The 27,532-nt window shown below is 44.4% G+C and overlaps 1 protein-coding gene across 5 annotated transcripts in view; it reads left to right on the top strand.

Moving 5' to 3' along the window:
• ttc28 (tetratricopeptide repeat domain 28) overlaps positions 1–27,532 on the top strand; it is a 273,831-nt gene that overhangs the window by 63,325 nt on the left and 182,974 nt on the right. The window contains exon 1 of one of the 5 annotated variants that reach the window (XM_076986487.1): positions 11,291–12,140. The exons of the other annotated variants lie outside the window; for them this stretch is intronic. Coding sequence (XP_076842602.1) covers positions 12,114–12,140 — 27 coding nt within the window. The 5' untranslated portion in view covers positions 11,291–12,113. Of the gene's footprint in view, positions 1–11,290; positions 12,141–27,532 lie in introns of those variants that run through there. 5 annotated transcript variants of the gene reach the window in all.

Genomic DNA, 27,532 nt, shown 5'->3' with positions numbered 1-27,532 from the left:
ACCCTGGCAAAGCCTGCCACTGTAGGATGGACAGATGTTGAGCCCAGGAGCTCTTGGCAAAAAGGGCTCTGATATGAGTACTGTACAGCTGCAGACAGGTCTGATATCTGCAAGTGTACAGTACTCATATCACACCTCTATCTGCAGGTGTACAGTATGGAGTACTCATATCAGATGCATCAAACTGTCACACCTTCTTTTTATTATAAAGTGTACTCAAAAAATATTTTCTAAGAATATCATTTTCTCTCTCCCACCCCTCTATCTTTGTCTCTCTATCTGTCTCTATCTATCTTTCTCTCTCTCTCTCTCTCTCTCTCTCTCTTTCAAAGGCACTAGCTACAAGACTCGTATACCCAGCTCTACAGACATTTCCTGCATTGCTTTGCTGGATGAGAAATCTTTTAAGAATGTAATATAAGAATGGGATATTGTGTTGGTGGCAAGCCATCCTCTGACTCCAGAGGTTTATTGATGAAGAGTCAGCAGATAGTAGCACAGGGAATTTCACTCGGGCAATTTACTGCATGCAACTCCACTCCATCGTGCTGGGCTTTGTTTCATAATGCAGTTGGGAACAATTAGTTTCTGACCTGTTCCGACAACAAATTCCCTCCAGCGATGAGAAACCCGGCACAGAATATAGCATACATCATAAAAATGGGGTTTAAAATATGGAGTCATCGTTTGTCAGCGGGATGAGTTGCACCCGCCCAATTCTGCAGTTTGAACACAGTTCCAGAAATTCATCAAAGCTGTTCTCTTTTATTAGGGAGCAGGGCATTCTACAGAACATGTGCGCATGTGTGTGTGTGCACATGTGTGTGTGTGTGTGTGTGTGTGTGTAGTGTATGATATGGTGCTAGTATGGGGACGTCTACCATGTGATTATCCCTGTGTGTATATGTGTGTATATGTATATTTATGCCAGTGTTACATCACATCACACACCATGGCCCTCACCACCTCTCCACCTCTGTGTGCATCACACCAGCCAGCTGTACACAGCTCCCCACCCAACCCCACCCACCTACACACCACTCCCCTCCCAACCCCACCCACCTACACACAGCTCCCCACCCAACCCCACCCACCTACACACAGCTCCCCACCCAACCCCACCCACCTACACACAGCTCCCCACCCAACCCCACCCACCCCCACACCACTCCCCACCCAACCCCACCCACCCCCACACCACTCCCCACCCAACCCCACCCACCCCCACACCACTCCCCACCCAACCCCACCCACCTACACACCACTCCCCTCCCAACCCCACCCACCCCCACACCACTCCCCACCCAACCCCACCCACCTACACACCACTCCCCACCCAACCCCACCCACCTACACACCACTCCCCACCCACCTACACACCACTCCCCACCCAACCCCACCCACCTACACACCACTCCCCTCCCAACCCCACACCTTTCTCCACCCACCCCCAACCAGCGGCATGGCACCCAGATGAATGCACCACCCATATAAGCTCTTTAGGTTGGGCTTGTGGAGGCTGTGATTGGCTGGTGTGGCCTGCTGCAGGTGGTTGTCAGCTCTGGCATGGGGCTGTGCGTGGAGGGGCAGGGCCCCATGTAATTGATGGTTGGGGAGCGGGTGGAGAGCGGGGCGTGAAACGCGACACTCGGAAGAGAAGCAGAATTGGCAGGAGCTGAAGGAGCGAGCTGGGAATGCTGGGAATGCTGGGGGTGTGGGTGTCGACAAGTCGCAATCTTTTTGCTGTTTGCAATAGCACTTATTTCTGGAGAACACAGCGTAGCTAGTGAGGACGCTCAGGAAGGAGAATGTGTATCCGAAGACAGAGGACTCGGTCAGGGTTTAAATGATCCTGTCACATGTAATAGCTTTCACGTTTGTTATGAAGTCGCTTATGTATGAGTGGACTTCTGCGTAGATCCTTCATCGATGATGCAGCCACTGACATGCAGACCTGTTAGATGGGGACGGTGGCCCAGAGCCATGATTTGTCTCCTCTAATGAAAGAAGTCGGGCTGAAAACCACATCTTTGATCATACCGTGACAGCCTTAGACATGCCGTAACACCACCATGACAGACATGACAGTATCGTTACGCTTCTTTGCAACATGTTCTCCAGAGAAAAGGCAGCAATTAAAGCTAAACTAAAGCTATGCACAAGTGAATGAACTTTGATTTCCAATTCCTAATTACGTTCATATTCTCAAAAAAAAACATCATCATTACTCTAGGGGGGGTGGGGAGGTTGAGAGATGTCATGTTTGCTTTTGTCCAATGGGGTTGTGCCATCATGCTCTCATATTCCCATGAGAGTGGCGTGCTAATCAGACAGGCCCCATCAGGAGCAGGAGGGTGAAGGAATTTCTTTCCAATTTCATTGGGAGCCTCAGCTGGAGTCCTAATCTCATGCCTGCTCTGGACACCCATGGGGGGGGGATCAGAGAGGACAGGTGATATTTAGTGGCTGAGCAGATAAGAAGAGATAATGACCCTCTGAAGCTCTGCTGGATGAGTCCTGACACACTGGGAGGCATTGCTGAAGTGGAGTTAGTACATGATCGAATGCTTCATTTTATGTAACAAAGAGATGATTAGTGGTCCAAGCTGAGGGCTAACCCTAACCCTGACCCTGACCCTGACCCTGACCCTGACCCTGACCCTGACCCTAACCCTAACCCTAACCCTAACCCTAACCCTAACCCTGGAAGCTGGCTGGCTGAGATGGATGTGGAAGATGCTGTTGTGTGAAAGAACCTCTTATGATGGTCATTTGGTCCCTCAAGAATTAACAGGTGATTCTATTTTGACCAAGCTTCTCATCAGTCGCACCTGAGCGGCCACGGTCGCCATGATAGCCCATCACCATGTCATCGGAGGCCCTGCAATCCTTGCACACTTGTAATCTGCCGCCTTTGGTGGAGAGAGGAAAAGCAATTAGATTACGGTGTTAGATATGATCATTCCCTGAGCCCCGCCTTGAGCAGGAAGGCTGTTTGTTTAATATATGTCCCAATCATTACTCACCTTTTTGTATAACTGTTTTAGTTCAAGCAAATTAGCTTAAACTCTATGATGGACTGACTTCTGCACAAGGAGTTTTTATTATTCTGCATTATTAATTAGGCTCTGTTCTATGTAGATTTATATGCTGCGTTGTAGTTTCATGCTCTGTCGACTTTATCTCACATAACACCATTGCAGCACTAACTCAGTCGGGTTGGTTAGGGTGTTTCTTTGCTGGCTTAGTGAATAGTGAATAATTAGTGGTTTATTGATATCCAGCAGATTTCAGTTGTTTCATTCTGCTGCTTGTTTTCCTCCTGGGATTATACTGCTCTTGGTTTCAAGGGTTTATCTCCTAGCTCAAGTTTATCTCCACTTCACCAGCCCAACAGTTCGACAAAACTCAATCCAAAGCTTTTCTTTCCCAGACTTTCCATCTGGAGGACCTGCCACATCCTCTAATCTCACTGTTATTCTTTCTTATAAACCCCCGTCCCTGTCTGCAAAACAGACGAGGTTACGGAGTCCCAAAAAGCCCTTTCGTTTTCTTTTCCTCCCATTTCCCAATCACTTATCCTGCCTTGCCAACCATAAATATGCCTAAATTTTAGCACTGCCACCCTCCCTCTGGCTTTGAACTTCAGAGCTGCATGGTCAGCAAGACCTGCTTGTGCCTCACCTCACGTGTTCCTTTATATAAGGACTAATACTCTTCAGGCATGGCAGGATTCTCGGCCTGAGAGTTTATGCAAGTAGTCCATGAGAGTACTAACGGACTTCAACAAGGTTTGGGACCTGCATTAAGCTGTAAGCTGATAATAAGGAAAAATCCCCCTTTAGTGGATTTGAGAGAGCCAGGTCTTGGACTTAATAGGCATGAAATGTTTCGGCTTCCTGTTGCGACATTGTTTGTCATGCCTGCAAGTGTGATTGTACAACCCTTTCTCTGCTGTTCAGTGGAGGGCTTTCTGTTTGTCTTTGAACCAAGGTTATTGTGACTTTCCACAACGCACCGGAAAGTAATGTAATCCATGCTGTTAGAACTAACCTTCCGTTGTAAAGACCCTGAAATGTGAACATCAAAGGAACTATGCTATGTAAACTTGAAGACCAGAGGATCTATGCTTTGTAAATATCCAGTGATGTCTTTGGTATTAATGTGGGGTTTGTTTTGCAGACAGGTTGACTTGGTGTTATTGAGCAAACTCTCTTTACTGCTAATTTTCAGCACCATAGGCTGGAAAAAACAGCCCTCACACCTCCATTAAACATGACATGCCCACAGAACTTACACCTTTTATATTAAGCGCTAGGTGCCAGGTGTTAGACGAGATGGTGACAATTCAGCCCCAACCCCCACCCGTACCCATCCTTCCTGTCGCAGAGAGCCATCCGTGTGTTTTCCGAGGCCCATCCCAACTTTGCCATGCGGATCAAGGGTATGGCGCGTAGTACTGTCGGAGCCCGGGGCTGATGAATGGTGCACGGTCCCTCGCACACACATGCGATCCTCTTTCCACTGAAAGTGAAGGGACGGGTGATTTGCTGGTGCGAGCATCATCTCCGAAACGTTTGCAGTTTCACCTCAGCCGGCTGTTCCTTCAGCCTGTCGCACCCCCTTCTTTAGCTTGCTGGGAAGAGTGATATATTTTACCACCACCAGGAATGGTCCAGCTGTACATCATAAGGAAAATTTTCAAACTTGAAAGTGTTGAAACGTAGAGAATTCTACGGTTGCCATGTAGCTTACAATCCACTCCTCTCCAGATTTACCCATTATAGTGGTTCTTCCTCCATTTCTCAGCCCTGGACTCCAGTGTTCACACCATACACACCAATATATGCTCATGCACACATGCTCACCACAAAGCTGAAGGGGTAGTTATCTCTGCCAACCCCAGGAGGACCGTACAGGCCTGTGCCCTATCTGCCTCCCTACTAACCGCTCTCCTTCTCTCTTACTCTTTCTCTCTCTCTCTCTTCCCCCTCTTCCTCACTCTCTTACTCCATGTCTCCATGTCTTTGCAGTATGTTGTGACTCCTCTGTGCTATGCTATTATTGATCTGAGAACAGATGAAACCAAACCGCTTTTTAACAGCCATGTTGATTTAAACAGCATGTTGTGCTCCGTTTCATCGATATCCAGTGCGGATGAATTATTAAACACAGCTTTCTTGGGCCTCCATCTTCTAACATAAAGCACTTTTCATATAAGTAGCAGCCCTTTGTAGATAAACAGACCCATGTTTATTGTAATGATTGGGACCACTAGTTGTTAGGAGAAGCAATGAACATCGAAAACAACAAGGATTTAATCACATGACTCCATCATGACTGGTGAGAGAGAAAAAAGTGTGCCATTAAATGAGATTTGATTGTTTGAGAGGAGAGATATTCCTCCCCTGAACTGGAAAAGGGTCTCACTTCCAGAAGTTTCTTTTAACAGCAGAAGTGTTTACATATTTGTAAAATTAGCCTTCCTCTTCAACCGTGACAAGCCTCTACGCCATGAATATGTAGGCAAAGGAGAGAAGATGTAACACTGATCACAGAAGTAGTATGTTTTGCTGAATTATTGATTAAACTGAATTCATTTGTAAATGAGGGTTTGATGTGGGATACAAGTTTCATATATAAAACAAATTATGCAAACTATGAAGTAGAAAGGACTATGAGGTGAGAATAATGTTTTATTTACAGGTCAATTCTATTTTGCCTTGGCACATAAACTAGGTTCTTGAACAAAGCAAACCTTTGATCTGTAAACTTTTGATCTGTAAAAAAGTAAATCTTTGGTCTGTAAAATGTAAACCTTTGATATGCAGACATTGGATCTGTAAGTCCACAGACACAGACATCATGTAGTAGTGACGGGGGTTCCAGGAATCTGGGTTATCATACCCTGTTGGTGGAAGTTCACCTCCCTGTTTGTGGTGCTTTGATGGGGTGCTTAAACAATCCCTGCCTGCCAGCTAAAATTAAATGGGTTGCCAAACCAAAATGAAGGCTCAGTCGGTCCTTATTGAGTTAGCAGGATATTCAAAGGGTAAAGGTGCTGGAGAACAAAAGCTAATGCTTGGTGAAATCCAATTGCCTGGAGGTCATTGGTGGGCCTCAGGGAGTGATGCCAGACTGTCAGTGACCTTTGTGTAAGGTCAGTGTATATCTAATATTAGGAGACAGTTTGGTGCTCCTCAGAGAGACATCTGTCCCCTGAAGACCATTCAGCATAGAGTATATCTTCTGCTTGACCAGGCCAGCATACCCAGGCCTGCACCCTGCACTCTTCACCAGTACCTCCAAGGACCTTCCTGACCCTCTGCTGTCCATCATATGGGGCTTCCAGCTCAGTATGACCTGTGCTGACCCTTCCTCTCCCTGTGGGGAGTTTGCCAGCAATGCAGTGGCATGTACCCCCACACTCAATATATCATCATGAAGAAGAGTCCATTCAATAGTGACCCATTATGGGCCTGAGGAGAGAAAGGTGACACAGCTGTGTCTTCCAGGAAGGGTTTTTTGTAATGGTTTGTGTGAGCTGCTCTGTGGAGATAGGTCCTCTGTGGTGGGGAGATAGGCACAGCAACCTTCATTAGCAGCCATGATAAACCCCATGGGGACTCTGTAATGCAACATGGCTTACACTAAAGTGTGCATGCAGGTCCAACAGCTGTCGGGGTATACCCAAATCCTCCTTTACTTGGCTCTTCTCATCACTTGTGTATTTAATTTGTTAGAAGCCTTGTGTTGTTAACTCACCATTGAATTCTTCTCTGTTCAGTGGGGTCTATCAAAAAGCAACAAAATTCTTGGCACTCAGAGAAAAAAAATATCGAAAAACCCAGCAGTGCCACGGGGTTTCTGTTACAGGCAGCAACTGTAATCACTCTAACAGTCCCCCATGACTGCAGTCTCCAACCCTGATCTACCTCAGCATGTTGTGTTTCTCACAAACATCAGCCTCTCCAAAGATGTAGAGGCTTCACATGCTTTGTATGTTTAAGTGTATAAGCAGAGGTGGGGACTCGAGTCACATGACTTGGACTCGAGTCAGACTCGAGTCATTAATATTAAGACTTTTGACTTGACTTGAAAAAATATTCAGAGACTTAGACTTGACTTGGACTTTTACACCAATAACTTGGGACTTGAATTGGACTTGAACCTGTTTACTTGCAAAGACTTGATTTTTTAACCCCAAATCTAAATTTTAAAACGCATATTAATATTTATAAAGTGCGCCCCATTAATTTCATTTCCGTCCTTCTGACGCAGACCGGTCCTCTGCTTTTCCACACTCTGTACGTGTGTGTGTGCATGAGCTGCAGCACAACCAATCAAATGGGGGATTGGCGAACGTAAATTTTTACCGGGCGGGGTGTAAAATGGACACAAATTAAGTATTATATCGCGATCGATCGATCGCCAGTGGTTGGTGCCAGAGCGAACTAGTAACTCATTGAATCATAGATGTGGATCAGAGGTAAATAAACTAGATTTTTTTCCGGCGTGAGAAATCGGATGTGTGGCGTGAGAGCGTGTGAAGTCGGTCAAATGCGTGTGTCTCACGCTCAATGCGTGAGGGTTGGCAACCCTGGGTTCTGTATCTGAACTCGGGGAAGAGAGCCTCTCTCTGTCACCATCATAATATCCAGTTCTATCTCAGCATGGATTGTGTATTTGAAGACATCTACATCGAGAAAAAAATATATTGACAAAAGTGGAGCGAGTTTTCAGCTATGGGGACATCATTCATCGTGCACAAATGACATACAGACTTTTGGCCAGCAAATGCAATGCAGAATAGTTTACTGAAATGTCTAAAGTTGCAGATTCCTGTTAATTGTTCAGTTCTTATATTTGTTTGTCTTGTGTCACTCACACATGGACACACATGTTCTCCAAGAAACCAGATAAGAGAAGAGAGGGAAAATGCTGTTATGGTTCTTTGTATTGTACTGTGAAAATATCAGCACTTTTTATTTGAACATGGAGTTCTACTTATGACTTTTTCACAGAATATTTATTTCTGGAAAATTGTAGTTTAAAGTATGAATATTTTTGCAGCTAAGTTTAACAAATTGAACTGTGCAATAAAGAGGTGTAATTTTAATTTTTTTAATACTTCGTGTTTTCAGTTGCACATGTTTTATCAAGATTTGAGGAGAATTTAGATTTAAAAAAGAATTTACAATTTAAATTTATTTACATTTAAAATATACCTGCAACATTGGTAAAAAAAAAAAAAAGACTCGAAAGGACTTGAAATTCCAAGTTTCAGACTTGGGACTTGACTTGACTGTTGTCTGTCTTGACTCGAGACTTGACTTGACTTGAGTGTCTTTGCTTGAGACTTGACTCGGGACTTGAGGTATAAAGACTTGGACTTACTTGAGACTTGCAAAACACTGACTTGGTCCCACCTCTGTGTATAAGCATATAAAATGGTGGAGGAATTTTAAAATGCCACTGCACTGGTCTGAAAAGGAAATCAGCCCTGGGTCAGACCACTGACCTGGGGGCCAGACTGACTGAGGGGCCACACTGCTGGGGGCCGCACTGAAAACAGCTGTGGTATTGGGGAGTAGAGGTGTATTCAACTAAGGATTTTCATAGTTGAATCTGATTCGTCAGATTTTCCCTTTAGTCGACTAATAGTCGAATCAGGGGGTTTCTATTTAAGAGCACCTTAAATGGTATCTCGTTCTCATTCAGGACTTTTTTCCACTTCAAAGTAAATACCTACAACACTCAGATAAATGAATAAACATGGTATGTTTGCTTTATTCAGCTTTTATTTATTACTTATTTATTTTTTAATGAAACTTTAGAGAACATTAACCGTCAGTGTGCATATCGAACTGTCAGACAGGCACTGTGCAAAATGTCAAAAATATTTTAAATAAAATATACCTGCCTGAAAATATATAAAAAAAAATTGCCACACAACAGCGAAAAAATTATAAGGAAAGGTTCAAGTAATGGGGTCTAAAAAGCAAACACCAACAAAAAATGTTTATAGGCCTACTTGCCGAGACGCACCGCGACGAGACGACACACCAAAACGACAAACGTCTGAACTGTTATTTTTCCGCCTTACGCGTTTTAAATGGTATGCCATGTTGGTTGTTGTCGTGCGAAATGAAAGACGTTGATGACATAACTTGCACTTTACTTTGTTTGATTCATCTTTTCAAAGTAAAAGATACTTTTTCAAAAAGATACTTTTACTTTTGAAGTTTTTTTAGTAGCCATTATAATCTGTAGTGTGTTCAGCTCCGCTCATTTGGATTGTGCAACTACAGGGTGTGATTTATTAATGTGTAGTAAGGAAGATGCCTATTGTTAAAGCGCACACATCATTTAAAAATATTTATTAACAGAAATTAGGATGATAATAAATAACAAATAATGCACCCCCATGCAGTTAGAATGGTACATTCGACTATGACATTCATAGTCGACTAGGGGGTATAGTCGACTATAGTCGAATCAGCGACTATTGAGGTCATCCCTATTATTTCTCCATTTGCTTTGTTTACAACATCTCGAAATGATTGTTTGACAATAATGTCCTTTACTTATACACTACCAGGCTAATGTATGAATGTCTGCATACATTTAGAACTATGCTAACACTGCTACACCTTAACTGCATTGGCCTTTAGTGGAAACGAGACCATTAACACACATTAAAACTTTGTTGAAAGTGACTTATTTGAAAATAACATTTTCTATACCTGTTTATACAAGACAGCTGGGCATATAGTCATATATAAGTGTTATTTGGCTTATTATATTGAAACATTTGATTTTAACCTCAAGAATTACTTGGACCCTTTAAGTGTACAATCTTGAGAAATGTGAAAATAAAGTAAATTTATCTGCAACATGACTTACTACTGAAAATGTACTCCATACCTCGTGCGGTTGCGGTAGCTAAAGGACTTGCAAACGTGCATAAGCTCCTGCACAGCCGGGAAACAACCGGGGCAACAGACGAGCTGGGCGGGATCGAGGAGCAGGGAACAACACGGACACGAGGGACAGAGAAACCGGAGTGACAGCTAGGAGAGGGGGCGTAGCCCTACGTGACACCCGGTTAAAGCCAGGTCCGGGTTAATGCACTAGAAAAATGAAGAAATTATCCTTCATAGGGTTTTGTGTCTCCTAATAGCAAAATCAAATTAAAGTCTCTCACAGAAGGTGAACCCAGCAGCTGTGCTTGCAGTGCAGATGATCACCAATTCAGGGCCATTTGTATTCATCAGCTCATAATGCTGTCGGTTTTACACACCGACGTTATTATTAAAGTGGCTAGTGGTGTCTTGTCCCCTATTTGACTTGACCAACTTGATCCATTTCCCATGGAGAACACGAACAGCCGTCCGAGAGGAGCAGTTTGGTTTGCTGCGTACGTTTAGCACATGGCGGTTCATGCATACCTAAGACGCGATATAGCCTATATATGCGCAATGTGGAATCATGTGATTAATTTCTAATAAACATCTTAAAATAGAGCACAATTATTAATAAAATGCACATGTTCAAAATTAAAAGAAGACCAGTATAATGTAACACAGTGCGAATCCTATGAGCTGGTAGAGACGTGTACACCCTCGGACTGTTGATCACCACTTAGGTGGCATACATGCGCTTTTGAAATTAGAACCGAAGATAATATTATTGCAGGATCAAGGCAATTTGCCAAGAGGACACATGGGGGCTCATCCGAAATCTCTTAAGAACCTTAAACCAAAGTAAACAGCCAAGGAGAACAGCATTAAAGGCAACTCATGATGAAACAGACCCACAAAACTGGTATCATATTACAAGCGCTCTGTCGATAGGAACTGTAGATGAGATTTGTTATGCCTCTTTAAATCACACACTCACTTTGAAATTCGTGAGAGAGGCACACAAATACGTCAACTCTAGTATACCATCACAGAGACACAAGAAGTCTCGCTCTCTTGTGTACAGAGACATCTATGATTCTTATGTAAACTTTCAACTGGAAAGCATATAAAGCAGGGCAGTTTATGTTTACAGAACTGTGCAGTTGGTATAAGCGCGTGTATTCTCTAAACAGACAAAATAATTTAATCTTTAGTAGACCATTAGGAAATGTAACAACCTGTGGGTATATGACACCCATTGCTTTTAGGTGCAACTGATGACGATTGTTAAATGGAATGGAGTTAATATGGTGGCGGCTGGCCGATGAAGAGGCGGCACTATGACCCAGCAGCCTGGTCTCCCCCGCTCCTCCGCGCGAGCTCAGCAAAGCACGAAGGAGCAGGGAAGGAAGTGATTAGTGTACTCTACTCCAGCTCTAACTGTTGCGGGATATCCTTCTAACTACTCGTGCACAAATTCCAAGGATTTTTGTTTTTATTTTTTCCACTCCTCCTTTTTGCATTCTCTTCGTGTGGCTCCGTCTTTTTTTTTTTTTTTTTTGCTATTTTAGCCTGTCTTGCTGCTACTTGGGATCTTATGGAATTACGCATCCTCTCTGGAATCCACATTTTATTTGATTTTCGAGATATTTTCGTTCATCCACGCTGAAGTACACGGACTGCTTCATAACACGCATCCTTGGCACAGATAAGTAGCATACACCAAGGCATTCTTTGCACTTTTTAGTCACTTATTTCGGACATATGTAAATCATATTACTAGCGACGTTTTTTTCACAAAAGGGCTGAACATTTAAAACAACGGAAAGTTTTCCCTCGGTCTGAGGTCACTCGCACACAGAGGAGAACTGGCCACTGTGACTTTGAGAGCCGCACATCTCAGCGAATATACTTTTGGTTCTTTATGGTTCCGGAAGAACATTTGCATTTAACAGTTTTACGCCTGACTCGGATCATATTGCCGCTGACAGTTCTTCTGGGAGAAGAACAGGAAACTTGTCGTCTTGTCCTGATTCGTATAACCTATCGGATTATACGGACGCTGTTGGCTTACCCAGTTACGCTGCCGCGAGAGGGAGAGTGCTGCACCAGGACATGGGAGACACTATGACTCGTTCACTCAACTCTCCTGAATCACAGTTCTCTGCTTGTGTGATGTTTTGATGCTGTACATTTTTGGTTACAAATATGATGAAATGGCAGCCCCGGAAGAAGGTAAGATGAACATAGTTTATCCTCCTTGCCGAGTCCAGTTACACTGCCATTAAAAGTGCACTACGGATTAGAAAGTGCCTTCGGTTTCTAGAAACTAGAGACATTTTAGAGACTGATGTAGCCTACGTCGAAAGCTTACGTAGTGTTGTTACGTTCTGCTTAGTGCGACCATGTTTTAAACGCTTTTGATTTCCTCATCCTATCACTCCTACTGAAAGTTTGCGACTTGACACATAGACTATTGTGTTTTGCACACATGAACGGTCAGCGCTACATGTGGGCAGATTCTGTTCATTCTGTCCATAAATCTGCTCCACGCTACTATCATGCGACGACCACTACAATTATGCACTATGTAGTATAACAGTCTTGCCTTGATACGTCAAATGTTGTGTTGTGTACTGTCACTACCTGAATGGCTATAGTTTATGTCCCATTTTCTAGATGATGACATGATGAGTGACATCAAACGGAAACTTTACGCACGGGAATATCGTGGGAAAAGATCGATGAGGTCAGAGAGGCGCGCGGAGCTTTCGTGATGCTATTTTCAGTGACACGATTCGTGTCTATTCAAAACAAATATATCGCTGTTGTAGCTAATACACGGATGTACCTCGATATTTAGCGAAATTCGATTACGTATGGCATGAAGAATGACGAAAACATTATTATTTTAAAGGTGTAATTAACCCCATATTATTATTAACCCTTGTTGACTAATTAGCGGAAACCCCATTATGAAAAATACATACATATCACACAACCAGAGAATACACTGACGAATTACGCCGCTGTTTATTCTGTTCAGTGTCCAATCTGATTACATGGGACATTGACCATCCCTTTGCCTGATGTCTTGAAGCCGACAGATGTAGTTTCTTATTTGCTCCACTTGGGGGCAAACCTCTGTAGATCAAAATGTCTCGATTCCTGCTCTTATACTCATAAAAATTGGCCCTCTCTTGAGAATACTTTGCTTATTTTTAATGCATTCTGATTACTTTGCTTTGTGTTTTTTATTGGAGTGGTTAATAATTGGTTTGTTTGAATTTGCCAAGATGAAAAGGATTCCAGACAGAAAACAGTGGATTTGCAAATAAAAGATTGACAAATAGTGAGTGAGTCATCTATGCAGCTGTAGAGCACCTCTTTAAGAATCGGTAAACAGATCTCCTCGGAGGATTCTACAATCCACACGCAGCTGGGGAAGTGCGGTACAATCCCACAACACGCAAACTTGAGTCAGCACACTGGCATATTCGTCATACATCTCGCCACTGGCTTCTGGCACCGCAGAAAAAAAGCGAGTGAAATGATCATAATCATAAACAAAAGGCGGCTGCTGCTGCCAAGGGGCTTCTCAGTAGGTGTCGGATTGTGTTATATACCAAGGTCTCCTGATTGCGATTTCCACCCTTTCCATCACACAGGGCTTGTTTGGGCCTCCCTTGCTGATCAAAGCACCGCGGGTCTTCTTCGGATCCAGACGGTTTTATTATAATTCTTCCCCCAGTGCTGTCGCAAAGCACATGCACTGCTCAGCCTGTGCAGCAGACCGCAGGGTGGCCTACACTTGACTCATCTGAACTATTGCTGTAAAGAGCACTGTATGTGTTACTGCATGGGAGCGAAACTGTGTGTGTGTGTGTTTGTGTGTGTGTCCGAGGGGCTTTAAGGGGGAGAAGTCCCAGGCAGGTCCAGCAGGGCCAGAGGTTTGGCTGTGCTATGCTCTGTTGGCCTGTGATGTGCATTCTTCGCAGAGTTGGCTGAGGACGTTTCCTGTAGGGTTTAGTGTTTCCACTCTTGAGCGTCCATCAGTCAGGCAGGCCACACTGCGCACTGCCACATCCGCACATGTGCTGGGACGTGAGGTGTGTATGCGAGCGCCTCCTCTAAAACAGCCCGTCTGTGCTCTGATGTGTGTGCCACCATGACTGCATCACTGTGGATTTTGAAAGGCCGGGTTTGGGTCCCGCAACAGCAAAGTGACAAAAATCCCACAGAATGGCACTGACTAAAGTCTATAAAAGCTGCTGTGCTTTCTGATTGAAAACCAGAGCAAGTCCTGTGGTGGCTAAGACATCCCAACCATTTCTGGTTGGGGAATTAGGATGGATCATACTTCATCCAAGCTTGAGGGTGTTCTTTAAAATTCCATTGTGAAACTGCTGGCCTTTAGCCCTTGGTGAAATGATATCTCCATACAGTTTGTCCATCCGATTAATTGCAAACTCAGAGTCTCGTCTTCAAACACACCAAACTGCTTGCTCCTAGTGACATGCAGAAGTGCTTCAGTGTGAGATCTGCATGATATCTGAAAGCATCCTGTTTTAGATGTTGTCACAAAACACATCCCATTCTCTCTCATGTGGGTTTCAGCTCCTCCCTTTGTTGTAATTAGTGTGTAGTCTGCCGGTCATCATCTCTCACCCCTAAAAACCTATAATAATTCCAGGCCTATGTAGCACACAGTCTTCATAGTGTGAAGTTGCTGACCCAGCACTAGATTTCTGTCTTATCTGTAATGATCATAGCCATGAAAGGTTTAGAGGCAAAAACTGATCTCAGAACAAAACTCATTATGATCTCACAGATCTCTCATACTAACCTCAGAATCACAAATTCCATATAATGTTTTTAATATGTATGGAATGGCATATCAAAAACATATTTACATGGTATGATTTCTGCATGTGTCAAGTGTAATTAAGTGAAAGGAGGTGTACATAGAAGCTAGGGGTGTCACAATTTCTATATTAAATCGAAATCGATCGAAATTATGTCACGATCTCGAGCTTCAAAGTCAATAAGAGGATCGACGATCCCTCCCTCTAAGCTACGCAAGCACCCACACTATGCAAAGTAAAGCCTGTTTTAAACTAGACACGTCGCGAGGGTCTGCGCACCGAAAATGACGTAATCGCGGTGGCTCCGCCCGTGCGCGCTGGCGATTCGCAAGGTCGTGCACCTCTCGAATTTTGTAACTTCACGCACGCCATGCTTCAGTACAATGAACCAAGTCATGTTTTCTGGGCTCATACACCTTTAGAAGGTGGAATTAAAGCACCTAATTAAGTTAAATATTTATACATATACTCGTAATGATTCGAAATAATTCGCATTTTTATCACATTATTTAATGGTTGTTTATTTTCAAAACATCCAATCTTAACGTCTTCAAATTCTCTCATGTTTCGTCCTGGAATTACAAGAACGTAATACAGGAGAACTGTTCAGTCAAACAGCTATTTGTTGTGAAACGAAGTAGTTACACTTTCAAGCATTTTCAAGTACTTTAGCCTAAATCTCAGCACTTTTCAAACCTGGAACACAATGCAACATAAATTTTCGTCAGGTAAATGTTCCTTCCCCTGTTTTTGAGGGGTGTTTCTTTATATTACCACATATCGTTTTGGAGAACACTGCAAAGAGTATAAACGCCTCCACCTTTCGCGCAGGTTCATGCGAGGTGTGCGGAGTCGCGCGCTACAGTCACTGAGTGCAGAGCGTTGAGGAACGATTTCGATTGGAGGATCATGCTCTCTGTCTGAGATTTTTTATTATTAAATTTTTTTTTGCTGATGCTGGTCTAGCGTGGCGTGTGCCAGTGATTATGCCTCGGTGTGCCAACGGTGGCACGCGTGCCATAGGTTGCCGACCCCTGCCATAGACTAATCTAAAACTGGCATAGGCCTCTCTGCTGTAAATCGAGAATCGAATCGAATCGTGACTCTAAAATCGGAAATACAATCGAATCGAGGATTTAGAGAATTGTGACACCCCTAATAGAAGCTATTATTAGATTTGAAAGGGGTCACATTCATGTAAAAACAACCAGATTTCAAAAGTAAATGCTCACTTTTGTCTTGAACCTCATGAGTAGAGTATTCTTTTGCACTTTGCCTTTGTAAGATTATATAGAGATTAATTCAGAATGCATGTTCTACCGGAGTGTTCCTCGCATTCCCTCCGAGCGTGAGACATCTGAGGTGCATCCACTCAGTGGTGAGCATGGACCAGTAGAGGCTGCCGTAAACACGCATGGCTCTTCTGCTTCTGATTGGATGACCCTAATACGTTCAAAGGCACTTCGTAGTTTTGTGCACGACCACGCCAAACGTGCTGCTATCACTCCTGGGGAAAGACGATTTTGTTTACTGTAGATTACGAGGATTACCTGACTCTCTGTCCTAGCCGCACCCCCACCCCCCATCCCTTCTTCGTTCTCAGTCACTTGGAGGAGAACCATACCCAGGAGGTTATCTTTTAGCTGGGGTTGGGGGGATAGGGGGTAGGGGTGAGGGGTAGTATGGAGATGTAATTATTCATCATGTCAGGGCCGCTGAATCAGGCTTAGGGAGGAGCACATGGGCCATTGCCCGGCAACCGCCTCAGTCCTGATGCTTAGCGATTTAAGGATGAATAACTCCAGGATGATGAAAGTTGCTGAAAGACAAAAAAAGAAAACAAGCAGAAGTGTTTTTTCTTTCCCCCCTTTTTTCTTCTTTGATGTTTTTGTTTGTGGGACAGGGTAGATGAGGCCCAAGCAGAGATGCTCACGTTCCTCACAGCGTAGGAGTGTGTGGCGTATTTTTAGCTTTCCAGTTTGTGTGGAGTTTCCAGGTGTATTGTGACCCATCAGGAATGATGGCACTTTGTAATATGTGGCTGTTATTTTGGGCTCTTCTGATCAGGGTGAGTGCTTACGGTTCTGTAGTCTGCCTGCACAGTGCAGTGTGTGTCCTTTTGTAATCAGTACTGGAACATTGACCTTTGCCGTACTAACGCTGCACAGGGCTGCAGTGTGTTCACTAAATTGTCACATTTGTAAATACAATGACAATATAATAACAATATAGTGTTTCATTAGCATCACGTAGCTTCCATTTACCCTGGAGTTCTGAGATGGTTTTAGTTGATGTGGAGAGGCAGGTTACTGGTTCGATTACTGGTGCATAGAGCGAGAGCTTCAGTTACTGGTTCATTTACTGGTGCATGGAGGGAGAGAGGGAGCTTTGTGCCGTCTTTGCCTTGTTAATGACACTGCAGCAGAGTGATTTAGCTGGTGCTTCAGTGCTTTGGCTTTAACTCCTATTGGCAGTAATATTCCTACACTGCTAACATAATTTGCTTATTCTTAACCTCTGAGTAGCTTCAGAGTCCCATTTTCCTTCAATAAATCATTCACTCTATATAAATAAATCTCTATTCTGATATTATATGCACCTTCAGAACTGCTCATGACGAGTTGGCTTAAAAACAAAGCAGTTCGCAGGTAACAGCACAGCCAGTCCTGAGAAACGTCCAGAGGAACATCTCGAGAAACGTCCCGAGGAATGTCCCGAGGAATGTCCGTGCAAGAAGGGGTTACCTCAGCTACATTCTTTATCCAAGGACCACTGGTGCGTCGGAAGCTAATTGTGGGGAGTGACTGCGAGGGAAAGATTGAGGGCTCCACAGCAGTGCGGGACGGTCAGGGTGTCTTGGTACAGTGGCCAGCAGGACCTGTCCCGCTCGCCAGTCCCGGAGGATGGGAAGCTGCTTGCAGGGAACGTTCAGCAGATCCTCCTGTCGCAGTGCCCTACTCTGTGAGCTTGCTGGTGGTTCTGGTGCATGCCTCAGCCCCACGTGACTGCACCAGCCATGGACACATTGTACCTGCCGAGAGATGTGGCAGCATGTGAGAATGTGAGGTGGTGCAGAAATGGGCATGCAGACAGTCTGTGCTCACTATACTGGGCAGTAAACATAAGAAGCAGCATGTACGGCTATGTGAATTCCCTACTCTACATCGAAAGCTAGTCAAAAGAAATTTCTTCTGGATATTGGAATGATGCACTATATTCCTGTTCGCTTGCTCATGATGAGAAATCCTTTACCACCTAAAAGTACATACTGCTTTAAAATGTTGTTAGCATATCACTGGCCACCACTGGGCACATGGACTAGGATTTGTAGTAGAGCCTTTTAACATTTTCATGTTATTTTCATTTTCATTTCACATGATGCAGAAACACTAGTGGTCTGGATGTCTCGGATTTTTCCCGCCGCAAGAAATAATCTCAGCCAGGCACTGAAGCATCTAATATGACCAATAATGCTTTTGACTGAAACCAATTTACACGATTTTGCCCTTACCCGAGGCAAGTGAATGAGTTAATTAGCTGGATGTTGTATTGATGTTGGTGTGTATTCGGGTGTGCGTGATGGTATTTCAATGTAGGCTGAAGGAGGCTTGAACAGGAATTCCAGTGTGAGCTGTGTCTCCATGTACAGTATGTCTGCATGTTTTTCTATTTACATATGTGTGCAGGTGTGTGTCTTTACAGGTGTGCAGGTATGTGTGTTTTTGGGCCCCCAGGCAGGTGGAGCTGCTACAGCAGGCAGTGAGTGGAGGAAATGGGTAGGTTCTGGATTGATGATGTGGAAAAGCTCCTGAAATGCCACGCCCTCGGTGGAGTCTACATTCACGCCCACCTCGTCTCCACCCCCACCCCCTTCAGCCCGCCCGCAAGGGGAAAACCGAGGCAGTCTGGAGCCGAACCACAAGGGCACAGAGGGGTGTTTGATGAGGGCCACTGTTGCACAGTATAATGGGCTGATTTCTGCACCTCACAGATTTCTGAGGATATGCCAGCACGTGTCTTTTAGTTCCCTGCCTTTCATCGGGATAGATGAATAATGAGGTGCGTCTCTGGTTGTGGGGTATGCCTGCAGCTCTGATGAGAGGATCTGGTCTTATCACAGCAGCTGGGGCCCCTGAATGTCAGCTGTTCATTCAGATGCTCAGTCATTCCTCTGTGACAGTGTGCTCCTGTCCAGCCATAACGAGCTGCACCGAGAGCCTGCTAGTGCCCACTCCCACAAATCCTCCTTGTTCTCTAGCACTTTGTCCAAGAACAAAATCAGGGAGATCTATGGGACTAAGTCTGGATTGTATATGTCCTAGATAGTTTGATTGCTGTGTGTGTGTGTTTTGGGGGAAACGTATAGAGATATTCCACATAATGAAACTAGCCACTGGCTAAAAAATTAATGGGAAAGGTTGTAACACCCAACAGGGTAGATGTATCACAGCAGGTCCCGCCTTCAATAAAAAGAACCAATCACCTTGACAGAAAAGCAGTAGCTGCAAAAACAATTTTGAGTATGTAGGTATCTTCATATTCAAAGATACAGAATCCTGATCATATGACAACTGTATGATATGGAGAGACTAGCCAATAAGGACTTTGATGCATACCAGAGAGACATGAAAACAAGGCAGTAAACACCACAGAATTCCACTGCCTGATCTACCATGTCCTTTCTGAGCAGCTTCACCTCTCTATGGACTTTCTCTTCAGTATTTATCTGCTCGTCTCTAGAGCCCGCAGGTTTCCTTGGCTCGACTCAGCAGTCCAGTATGCTTGCTCTATAAAAGGAGCCATGCATGGAGACACTGTGGCACAGTTTTAAGCTCCTGTTGTGTCTACAGCATCATCTGGTCACACTTTCCCATGCTCCTCCTGTGACCTGTCATATTCCATCGCCTGCACAGTTGTTGTTACCCATGCTAACGGATGAAGTGTTCAGCTGCAAATCTTAACAATGGCAACCATTAAAGCAACAACCAACAACCAGTTACCATGTTAACAGTTAGCAGCGCTAGCTTTTCTTCAGTGGTGCAAATCTGGGCGTATTCATCCGCAGCCACGGCGAGGAAGAGAAGGTGAAGTGGTGAGGAAAGGTGAGAGGCTGCTGGATGAGAGGATGAGGAATGGACTTCCTGGAGGACAGCAGTTGAGTGAGAGAGAGCATACGCCGCTTTCATGCCGACCTCTGCTGAGCTAGCATAGCGAGCGCCGTGTCCGATGGCAGCAGCCGACCTGCCCAACGACGGCCCGATAACCCTGCATGCTGTGAATGATGATGCTGTGTCTAAAGACAGTCCACATATGGTGAAGAGCTGCTTCAGTTTAGGCTTCAGAATTGAGCTGGTACATGAAGTGATCAGGGTCTGTCTGGAGATTACAGACAACCACAACATTTGGGCTTGGAGGTGGATTAAAATTTGAGCACAGCTATATAATTAGGTGTATAAGACATGACACGGTTGTTTTTAAAAATATCTTTAGCATTATAGCCTAAAGAGTTTGGTATTGTAAAAAAATGGTTTAACAAGGTGACCCAAAGACTGCCATGGCTTTTGAAGGTCAGATAAATGTTGTTCTCTCTGGATCAGGAAGTTTGATTTACCAGGTCATTTAGCCTTAATGTCTCATCACATATCTTACGTTCAGCTTTTCAGGAGTACATGTTTACTCAAAGGTGTGTACACTAATTATCATCATGGGCAACGGGCATGTTATTGTCATATTCCAGCTCAGTGTATGGTGTGGTTTTTGTTTCAAAAGTTCCACAGAAGCAAAAGTAAATCTGCAGGCAAAATTCTTAGCATCAAGAGCAGAAAGTATATGTTATGAATGCAAAACAGAAAAAAATATATCAAAAGTAGGGGTGGGCATAGATTATTTTTTTTAATCTAGATTAATCTCACTGAAATCTTGAAATTAATCTAGATTAATCTATATTAAAATGGCTCATATGCGTGCTACCCAAGTAATGACTAAAAGTCAGTTTTTGAGATAGGGTTTCTTAATACAGAGGGTGCATTAGACCAGGGGCTCATCTCCTGTTTCCAAAATGCATCAATGACTGCTTGAGAAAGCTGTTCTACTTTGATACTTGAAGAAAAAAAACATGCTCAATAAAATGTAGGCTACTCGTGTTCAACGGTTTATACAGTTAAACATGAATTTGTAAGTATACTGTACATTAAAAGGGGTTGATAACATGTTTAATCAGCTAAACATATTTGAAATGTAAGCCAACATTTAGTACATTTAACCTCACGGACGTAATTTGGGGGGGACTTTTTCAAAAGCCGGTTTTGGTCCTCTGCAGTTTTAACGATTAAAAAGAAATATTTAAATAGCGATGAATCTAGCGGTAGGACCATGCAGAAAACGACCGCTCCGAGCTCCGCTCCGGTAACACTTTACGTTCCTAAAAATGAATTTTCCATGAAGCAAACCTGGCGACTTCGTGGCTGCATCCATGTAAACACACGTACGATTTGTAAGTCACAGGTTTGAAAACTCGTTCTCGCCCCTACTGTGCAATTTGGTTAGGAATACAGCCGAGCTAAACTATCAAGTTGAAAGTCATCATAGTTTGCTTACCCATTTTGACCCAGTTCCCAACCCAACTTTAAGAATAGATTAACGGCGATAATTTTTATATCGCCCGATAAGAGTATCAAATTAACGACCGCCGTTAACGCCATTAACGGCCCACCACTAATCAAAAGTATATTTTTAAAATATAATTGGTTATTTGAAACTTATTTTCGTTTGCATTTTGACAAGTTTTTGGTTCCATTGTTTTTGTTTTTTTGGATTTTCCCAGTAAGGTCTTTTGCTTCTGGAATCTCTCTTTGCTTCTGCTTCGTTTTTTGCTTCTGACTTTTGGAACACATTTCACGTGTGGGAGGGTCTTAGATAAGGCGTTCCTCTGCAATCTCCATTGGTCACTGATTCCGGACTGACACAGAGCTCTGGGACCGCCTCTGGGACCAAGCCACGCCCACCCCACCAGCTTCCCAGCGTTTTCAAACATGGCGGAACGCGGTGGTTCTGTTTCACAGTAGCATGTAAACTAAGTTTTACCATAAATGTTTATACAAAGGTTATAATTAATTGCTAAAAGGTCTGTAGATATTGCAAATGTACACTGTATAATAACTACATTAAGCATGACGGTTAATATTTAGCTGTCACGTCTGGCTCCGCCCCTTTCTAGTATCTTGTCGTTTTTACGTTGTATTTGTTCTTGTTCTTCACTCCATATCAGTGCTCAAGCTGTACTGTATACAGATGACTACTGTTCAGGTGTCTCTAGGACCTGAACTGTTCACCTTTGAAGAGCTGTTCGTGTATCTGTAGGAGCTGAACTGTTCACCTTTGAAGAGCTGTTCATGTATCTGTAGGAGCTGAACTGTTCACCTTTGAAGAGCTGTTCAGGGTCTTTAGGAGTTGGAACTGTTGGGGGTTGGAATGCACTATGTATGTACATGCCAAGGCTGTCAGATGTGTGCAGGTGTGTGTGTGTGTGTGTGTGCATATGTGTGTGTGTGTGTGTGTGTGTGTGTGTGTGTGTGTGTGTGTTTGTGATTGTATGTTGTGTAAGCCTATTTGAAATACCAAGCAGCAAGACTCGAGACCTGTCATACATTTAACCAGCAACTCGTATAGCCGCCCTCCTCCAGCATAACTCTCCCTTAGTCTCTCTCTCTCACACACACACACACACACACAGCCTACTCTGTTTTTATCAAAACACCACTACCCTTCTGAGGTAAAATCAGTTACCTCCATTTTAAGGTGTGAAAGGATGAAATAATATGTGGCAGGGTCTCTCCTCTTCACAGTGGACTCTAATGCAATTTGCTTCAATTCCCAATGTTACTCCTTCACCCAGCTAGAGGTGATACCAGCTGCCTTGTGATTGTGTGTGTGTGTGTGTGTGTGTGTGTGTGTGTGTGAGTGTGCATGCATTTCATGTTTGTGGTCCCTGGAGAATGAAATCTGAATAGAGGCACTGCAGTTCTCCGATGTCAAGAAGGTGTGAAATTCTCCTTGTCTACACGTGTCCTGTGGCGACTTGGCACACACAAAAATGGCTCGCAATTTGGTGAGGTTTCCCACGTTGTGATGGTTTGCTACAATTTATCTCACAGAGAGAGAGGGAGAGAGAGAGTGCAGGGACCTTTCAGCTAGATCCCAGGTTCAGCTGTGGTTAGAGATATTGTGTCTCTGTGTTTTGATGTTTGTGCTTGTAGCAGTTTGGCGTTTTCTCTGTGTGTGACTGGGAGCTTTCTCCTGGCTCATCCTAGTGGCTAAACTCATTGAAGCAGAGTCAGAGTCAGCAACCACACCCAGCCACCCCAGCATTTCACACGAGTCCTCCACCTGGGGGTAATGCTGTCTTGGAAGACAACAAAACTGTTCTTCTGGGGGGTTTCAGTCCAGAGCCCGTACAGCTGTCTGACACACATCTTCACAGCTTCAGTCTATAATGCACATAAGACAGAGAAAGGGCATAGTCCCAGTGAAGGGTGGGGGGAATAAGCAAAGCATTTGGGTGGGGGTGTGAATAAGGGGGCCTTCATCATTAGTGAAAATGTGGGAGGGGCCAGTTGCACTATAAGGGGAATACTTGAGAAGAAGAACCTGCGGGAATCAAAGCTGGAAGCTGACTCAGGTGTGTCGACTGCTTTACAACGGACTTTTCAGTCTCTAACTCTGAAAAGCGTTAAGCGGGGACTCACTGTACACAGGTGTGTTTTACCTTTAGAACATATACACAGGTATTTTCCAGTGAAACTTCCTGCCCTATTTACATTTTTTTTGGGTTAAACATCCAAGCACACGAGTATCGCACGCCTTGTTTTAGAAAGTTCCATACGTGTAGGATGCAGAATCCGTTCTCCATATTCACCCAGGGCAGTTTGCCCAAGTCACCGATCCTCTCCCTGGTCTTCTGTACCAGACTAGGTGTTTGCATGAGAATAAAAGAACCACACTGCTGCGTTTGCATTCCCCCAGCCTGGCACTTCACACAGCCTTCATTTCCAATGGCCTTGAGCTCCTGTCTGAGGTGCCCTTTGAACGAGCGTCTTCTGATAAACGGGCTGCCGTGAAGGCCAGCGACCCCGACTCTGGTTCGTTCCGCATCGCTGCCACATCATTGCCCATTGCAGCTGATGGTGCCCTCCACTGCTGCACCGCTTCTCGTGTGTGTGCGTGCATGTGTATGTGTGTCAAGTGGCCAAGAAGGAAGGTCTTCAAAAGCATCGCTGTTGGCACTCCATATCAATCCAGGCTGCTATGTTTGCTAAGACCACTAGTGTAGATAAACCCAAATTACTCAACAGCAAGCACTCTTTAAAAGAAGCTCCTTCACCAGCCCTTTGGCACATCCATCTACATATCAGCCACTCGTAGCTGGACAGGCAGTCTGGCTTGTGGAGTTAGTTGGTCTTTCCCTGCTTTCCCAGTGCCTGTTACTGCCATGGCCTCTGCCTGACCTCTGTCTGACTTCTGCAAAGAAATACTGCACAATGTGTCTCTATATCTCTTTTTCTGTCTTTTTCTCTCTATCTGTCTCTATCTCTCTCCCTTTCTGTCTCCTTCTCTCTCTTACCCTCTCTCTCTCTCTCTGTCTGTCTCTCTCTCATTCTCTCACTCTATCTCCACTCCTGTCTGGCTCCGATCAGTGCCAACCTTGGTGGATGATCCATGTCTTTGCTGTCTGCCAGTACCTATAACTTATAAGAAAACCTCCCCCTCCTCAAGATGGTTCCTAATTGGCCTTTGTCTCTACCCTTTGCTAAAGGTGCCATTGTTTCCCAAAGAGACGCCCGCTCCAGCTTTGCACAAGACTGCCTTCGACTGGCATTAATTGCCTATTTGATATAGCTCATTGCTTATTTATATACCCATATTAATTGCTGTGTATCGGTGTACGTCTTAAGTTGCTTCCTGTTTGGCAAATTAGTGGCAAATTAGAGAGTGATCTCATTTGGAGCTCAGGCCTTCTCTCATTAATATGATCCCGTGTCCCTGAGGGTAACAGCAGCCTGAGACAGGACTGGCTTCTCCCAGAAACCTGATTAGAATTCTGTTCCAGTTAATCAAGCCTGAGCCCCTTTCTTTATCCTCTTCTTTTAAAAATCACTTTTGTGTAATGTAATTATGGCATGTCATTTTTTTTTTGTCCCCCGAGCACTATGAAGTGTAATTTCGCCCGTCCCGTCGGGGAGCAGAGAAAGACACATTTGTCTGGAAGAGTACAACACATGCACCTTCTTCCTTCCTGCAGATGCATTCTGGGACATGGTGGAATGTGCACAACCCTGCTGCGTTCAACATATTCTACCGTATGAGCTTGTCTGAAAAGGACCAGACACTTGATGAAAGCTTTGATTGGTCTCAGTCAACATTAGGGCCCATACCAGGCATTCAAATGGGCTTTTCCATTGCAAACACGGCAGCTCCAAACTGGTGGTGGTGGGGTATTTCCATGGCTCTGACATTGCATCCCAGTTTCCCCAGCAATCCCAGTGGAGATGGAGATATGAGGTTAGAATGGGCCCATGCAAACTGACCTCATTCCATGGAAGGAAAGTGGGATATAGGTACTGCCGCTATATTACTCTCTGTATAGTGCTTCTGTCAATGTTATTAATTATAAAAGCCAAAGTACTTTGCCAAAATTTATTTTGGGGCGAAACAAATAAAGTGTGAACTGACAGTGGAGATTGTAATTCTAGCTTCTTGATATCTCTCTTTCAGATCGATTCTTGCCTGCAATGTCTCTCAGTCTCACATCCCCTGGGATGACACTGTAGGGTCGCTAAAGTGGATTCTTATCGGCTGTTTTTGAAATTGGTTTATTCTTTCATCTCACATTAAATGTTTAGATTATGGGGGAATCCAGCTCCTCAGGAGCACAGCAATAAAAATGGCTTAGGGGTTTGTCAATGAACCTGCAGCAGGAGCAGAGGACGGACTGTCCTCTCACTCCTCATCAGATCATGGCCCGTGTGCCCTGTTGCTGAAGCCATAACATGCAGGACGCTGCCAGCATTCCATTTTGACAGACGCGTCGTCTTCATCTTTGCTCTCGCCAGCTCTCGCGTGCCCCACAACCAAGGTCTGTTCAGCTAGTGCGTCTGGGTGTCCTAGTTTCTGCCATCCTCGAATATAGAGCACAGCTCAGCTTTAGCAGAGAGCCGTCTGGAATGCTCGAGAACAGGAACAGTGCCGAGATGCACAACGACGGACCTCATTGCGGCTTTGGAAACTTCTCAAACACGTTCTCACCAAAGTTGATTAGAATTTGGCCCCAGAGAGTAGAACCACGCACTAAGCAGACGACCATAGGAACCCTTATTCGAACGACATTCTCCTTTATACATTTTTGTGAATCAAAATGGCAGCAGTAATGGAGCATTGTGGGAAATGCTGTTTCCAGAAAGACCAGTTGTGCAGGTGACCTTTGAATAGTTTCCTCTGTAGACATGTTCCCCTGTAGACATATTCCTAGACATTTGATAATTAATTACATGAACATCTTTTTGTAGGATATTTAAGAAGATATCACCTGCAGTGGTGCCGTAAATCCCAATTTAGTCCAAAGATTATTCAGTGCCTTTCAGTCCCTCTTCTGTCTGAGAGAGCTTCTTCTCTTTCTCCTTCTCTCTTGCTGTCTTAATCCCTCTGCGCTGGGGAGACGGTTTAGCAGAGAAAGAGTATCTTTGTCATATTGGCTGCTTAGATCTACAAAAGGCCAGTGTCCCCAGACGACTCGGCCTGTTTGAACGTGGACTGCAGCCCCCTTTGGCCTTTGAAACACAGGTGGGACAGTGAAGAGCTCTGAGCAGCAGTGAATTTCAAACACCACTGAAGCTGTGTGTCTCCAACCCTGGGCCTTCTGAAGACATCCAGGCTTCCAGCTGGGCATGTGTTATGGTGCTCCACTCCACATCTGGTCTGCACCATGAGAAGAGAAAGGAGGTTTACTCGAGCAAAGTGACCAGCAGACATTTTCCAGGTCTGCACCTACACTTTGTAGTTTCCAGTAGTTGGGTTGTTTATATCTGCTTCCAAACTAGTCTTATGCCCAATGACATCTAGTTCATGGTTCTAGCTCATGGTCGTCTTTCTCGCTCATAATCAACTGATTATGAAATCTGATCACAAGACCAGGTAAACAGTGCTAAAGGTTTCCATAGTAACCAAGCTTGCAACAGACATAATGTCTCCTGACCATGTGCAGCTCATGGTGGAATTTTGAACCGAACCATAAAAAGGGGCTGAATTCAGAGCCTGCTGACCACAAGCAGGGGCTGCTGGGAAAGAGGTGGGCATGTAATTAAAGCGTGGGGGGATGCTTCCGCTTGAGGCCTTGGGTGGAGCCAGCCTTGTGGGCTGGGGCTGCGGGTGAGAGGCCTACCAGTCAGCACTCTGCACTCGTGGAGAGCGTATCAAGAGCTGGGGACTCTTTCACCTTGTAGCATAATTTACACTACAGGTGACAACTGAGAAACCCATGCCAGAGCAGTTCCAGAACCAAGCAGAATCATGTAGAACCAAGCAGAATCAAGCAGAATTACCCAGAGCAGTTTGGGCCAGAGCAGCGTTAAGTAGAGCAGCGTCAGAGAGAAATCAGGCGTGGTCAACATAATGGATTGGCAGTGGCATTTAAGTGATCAAAAGGCAATGTTTTGTGATTGATGCTGGAAATAACTCATGAGCGTCTGCCACTCTGTCTGCTCCCCTTTG

This window comes from Brachyhypopomus gauderio, unplaced genomic scaffold (genome assembly GCF_052324685.1).
Source record: "Brachyhypopomus gauderio isolate BG-103 unplaced genomic scaffold, BGAUD_0.2 sc47, whole genome shotgun sequence".
In the NCBI taxonomy this organism is placed as follows: Eukaryota; Metazoa; Chordata; class Actinopteri; order Gymnotiformes; family Hypopomidae; genus Brachyhypopomus; species Brachyhypopomus gauderio.
This window is presented reverse-complemented; position numbering and strand designations above follow the sequence as displayed.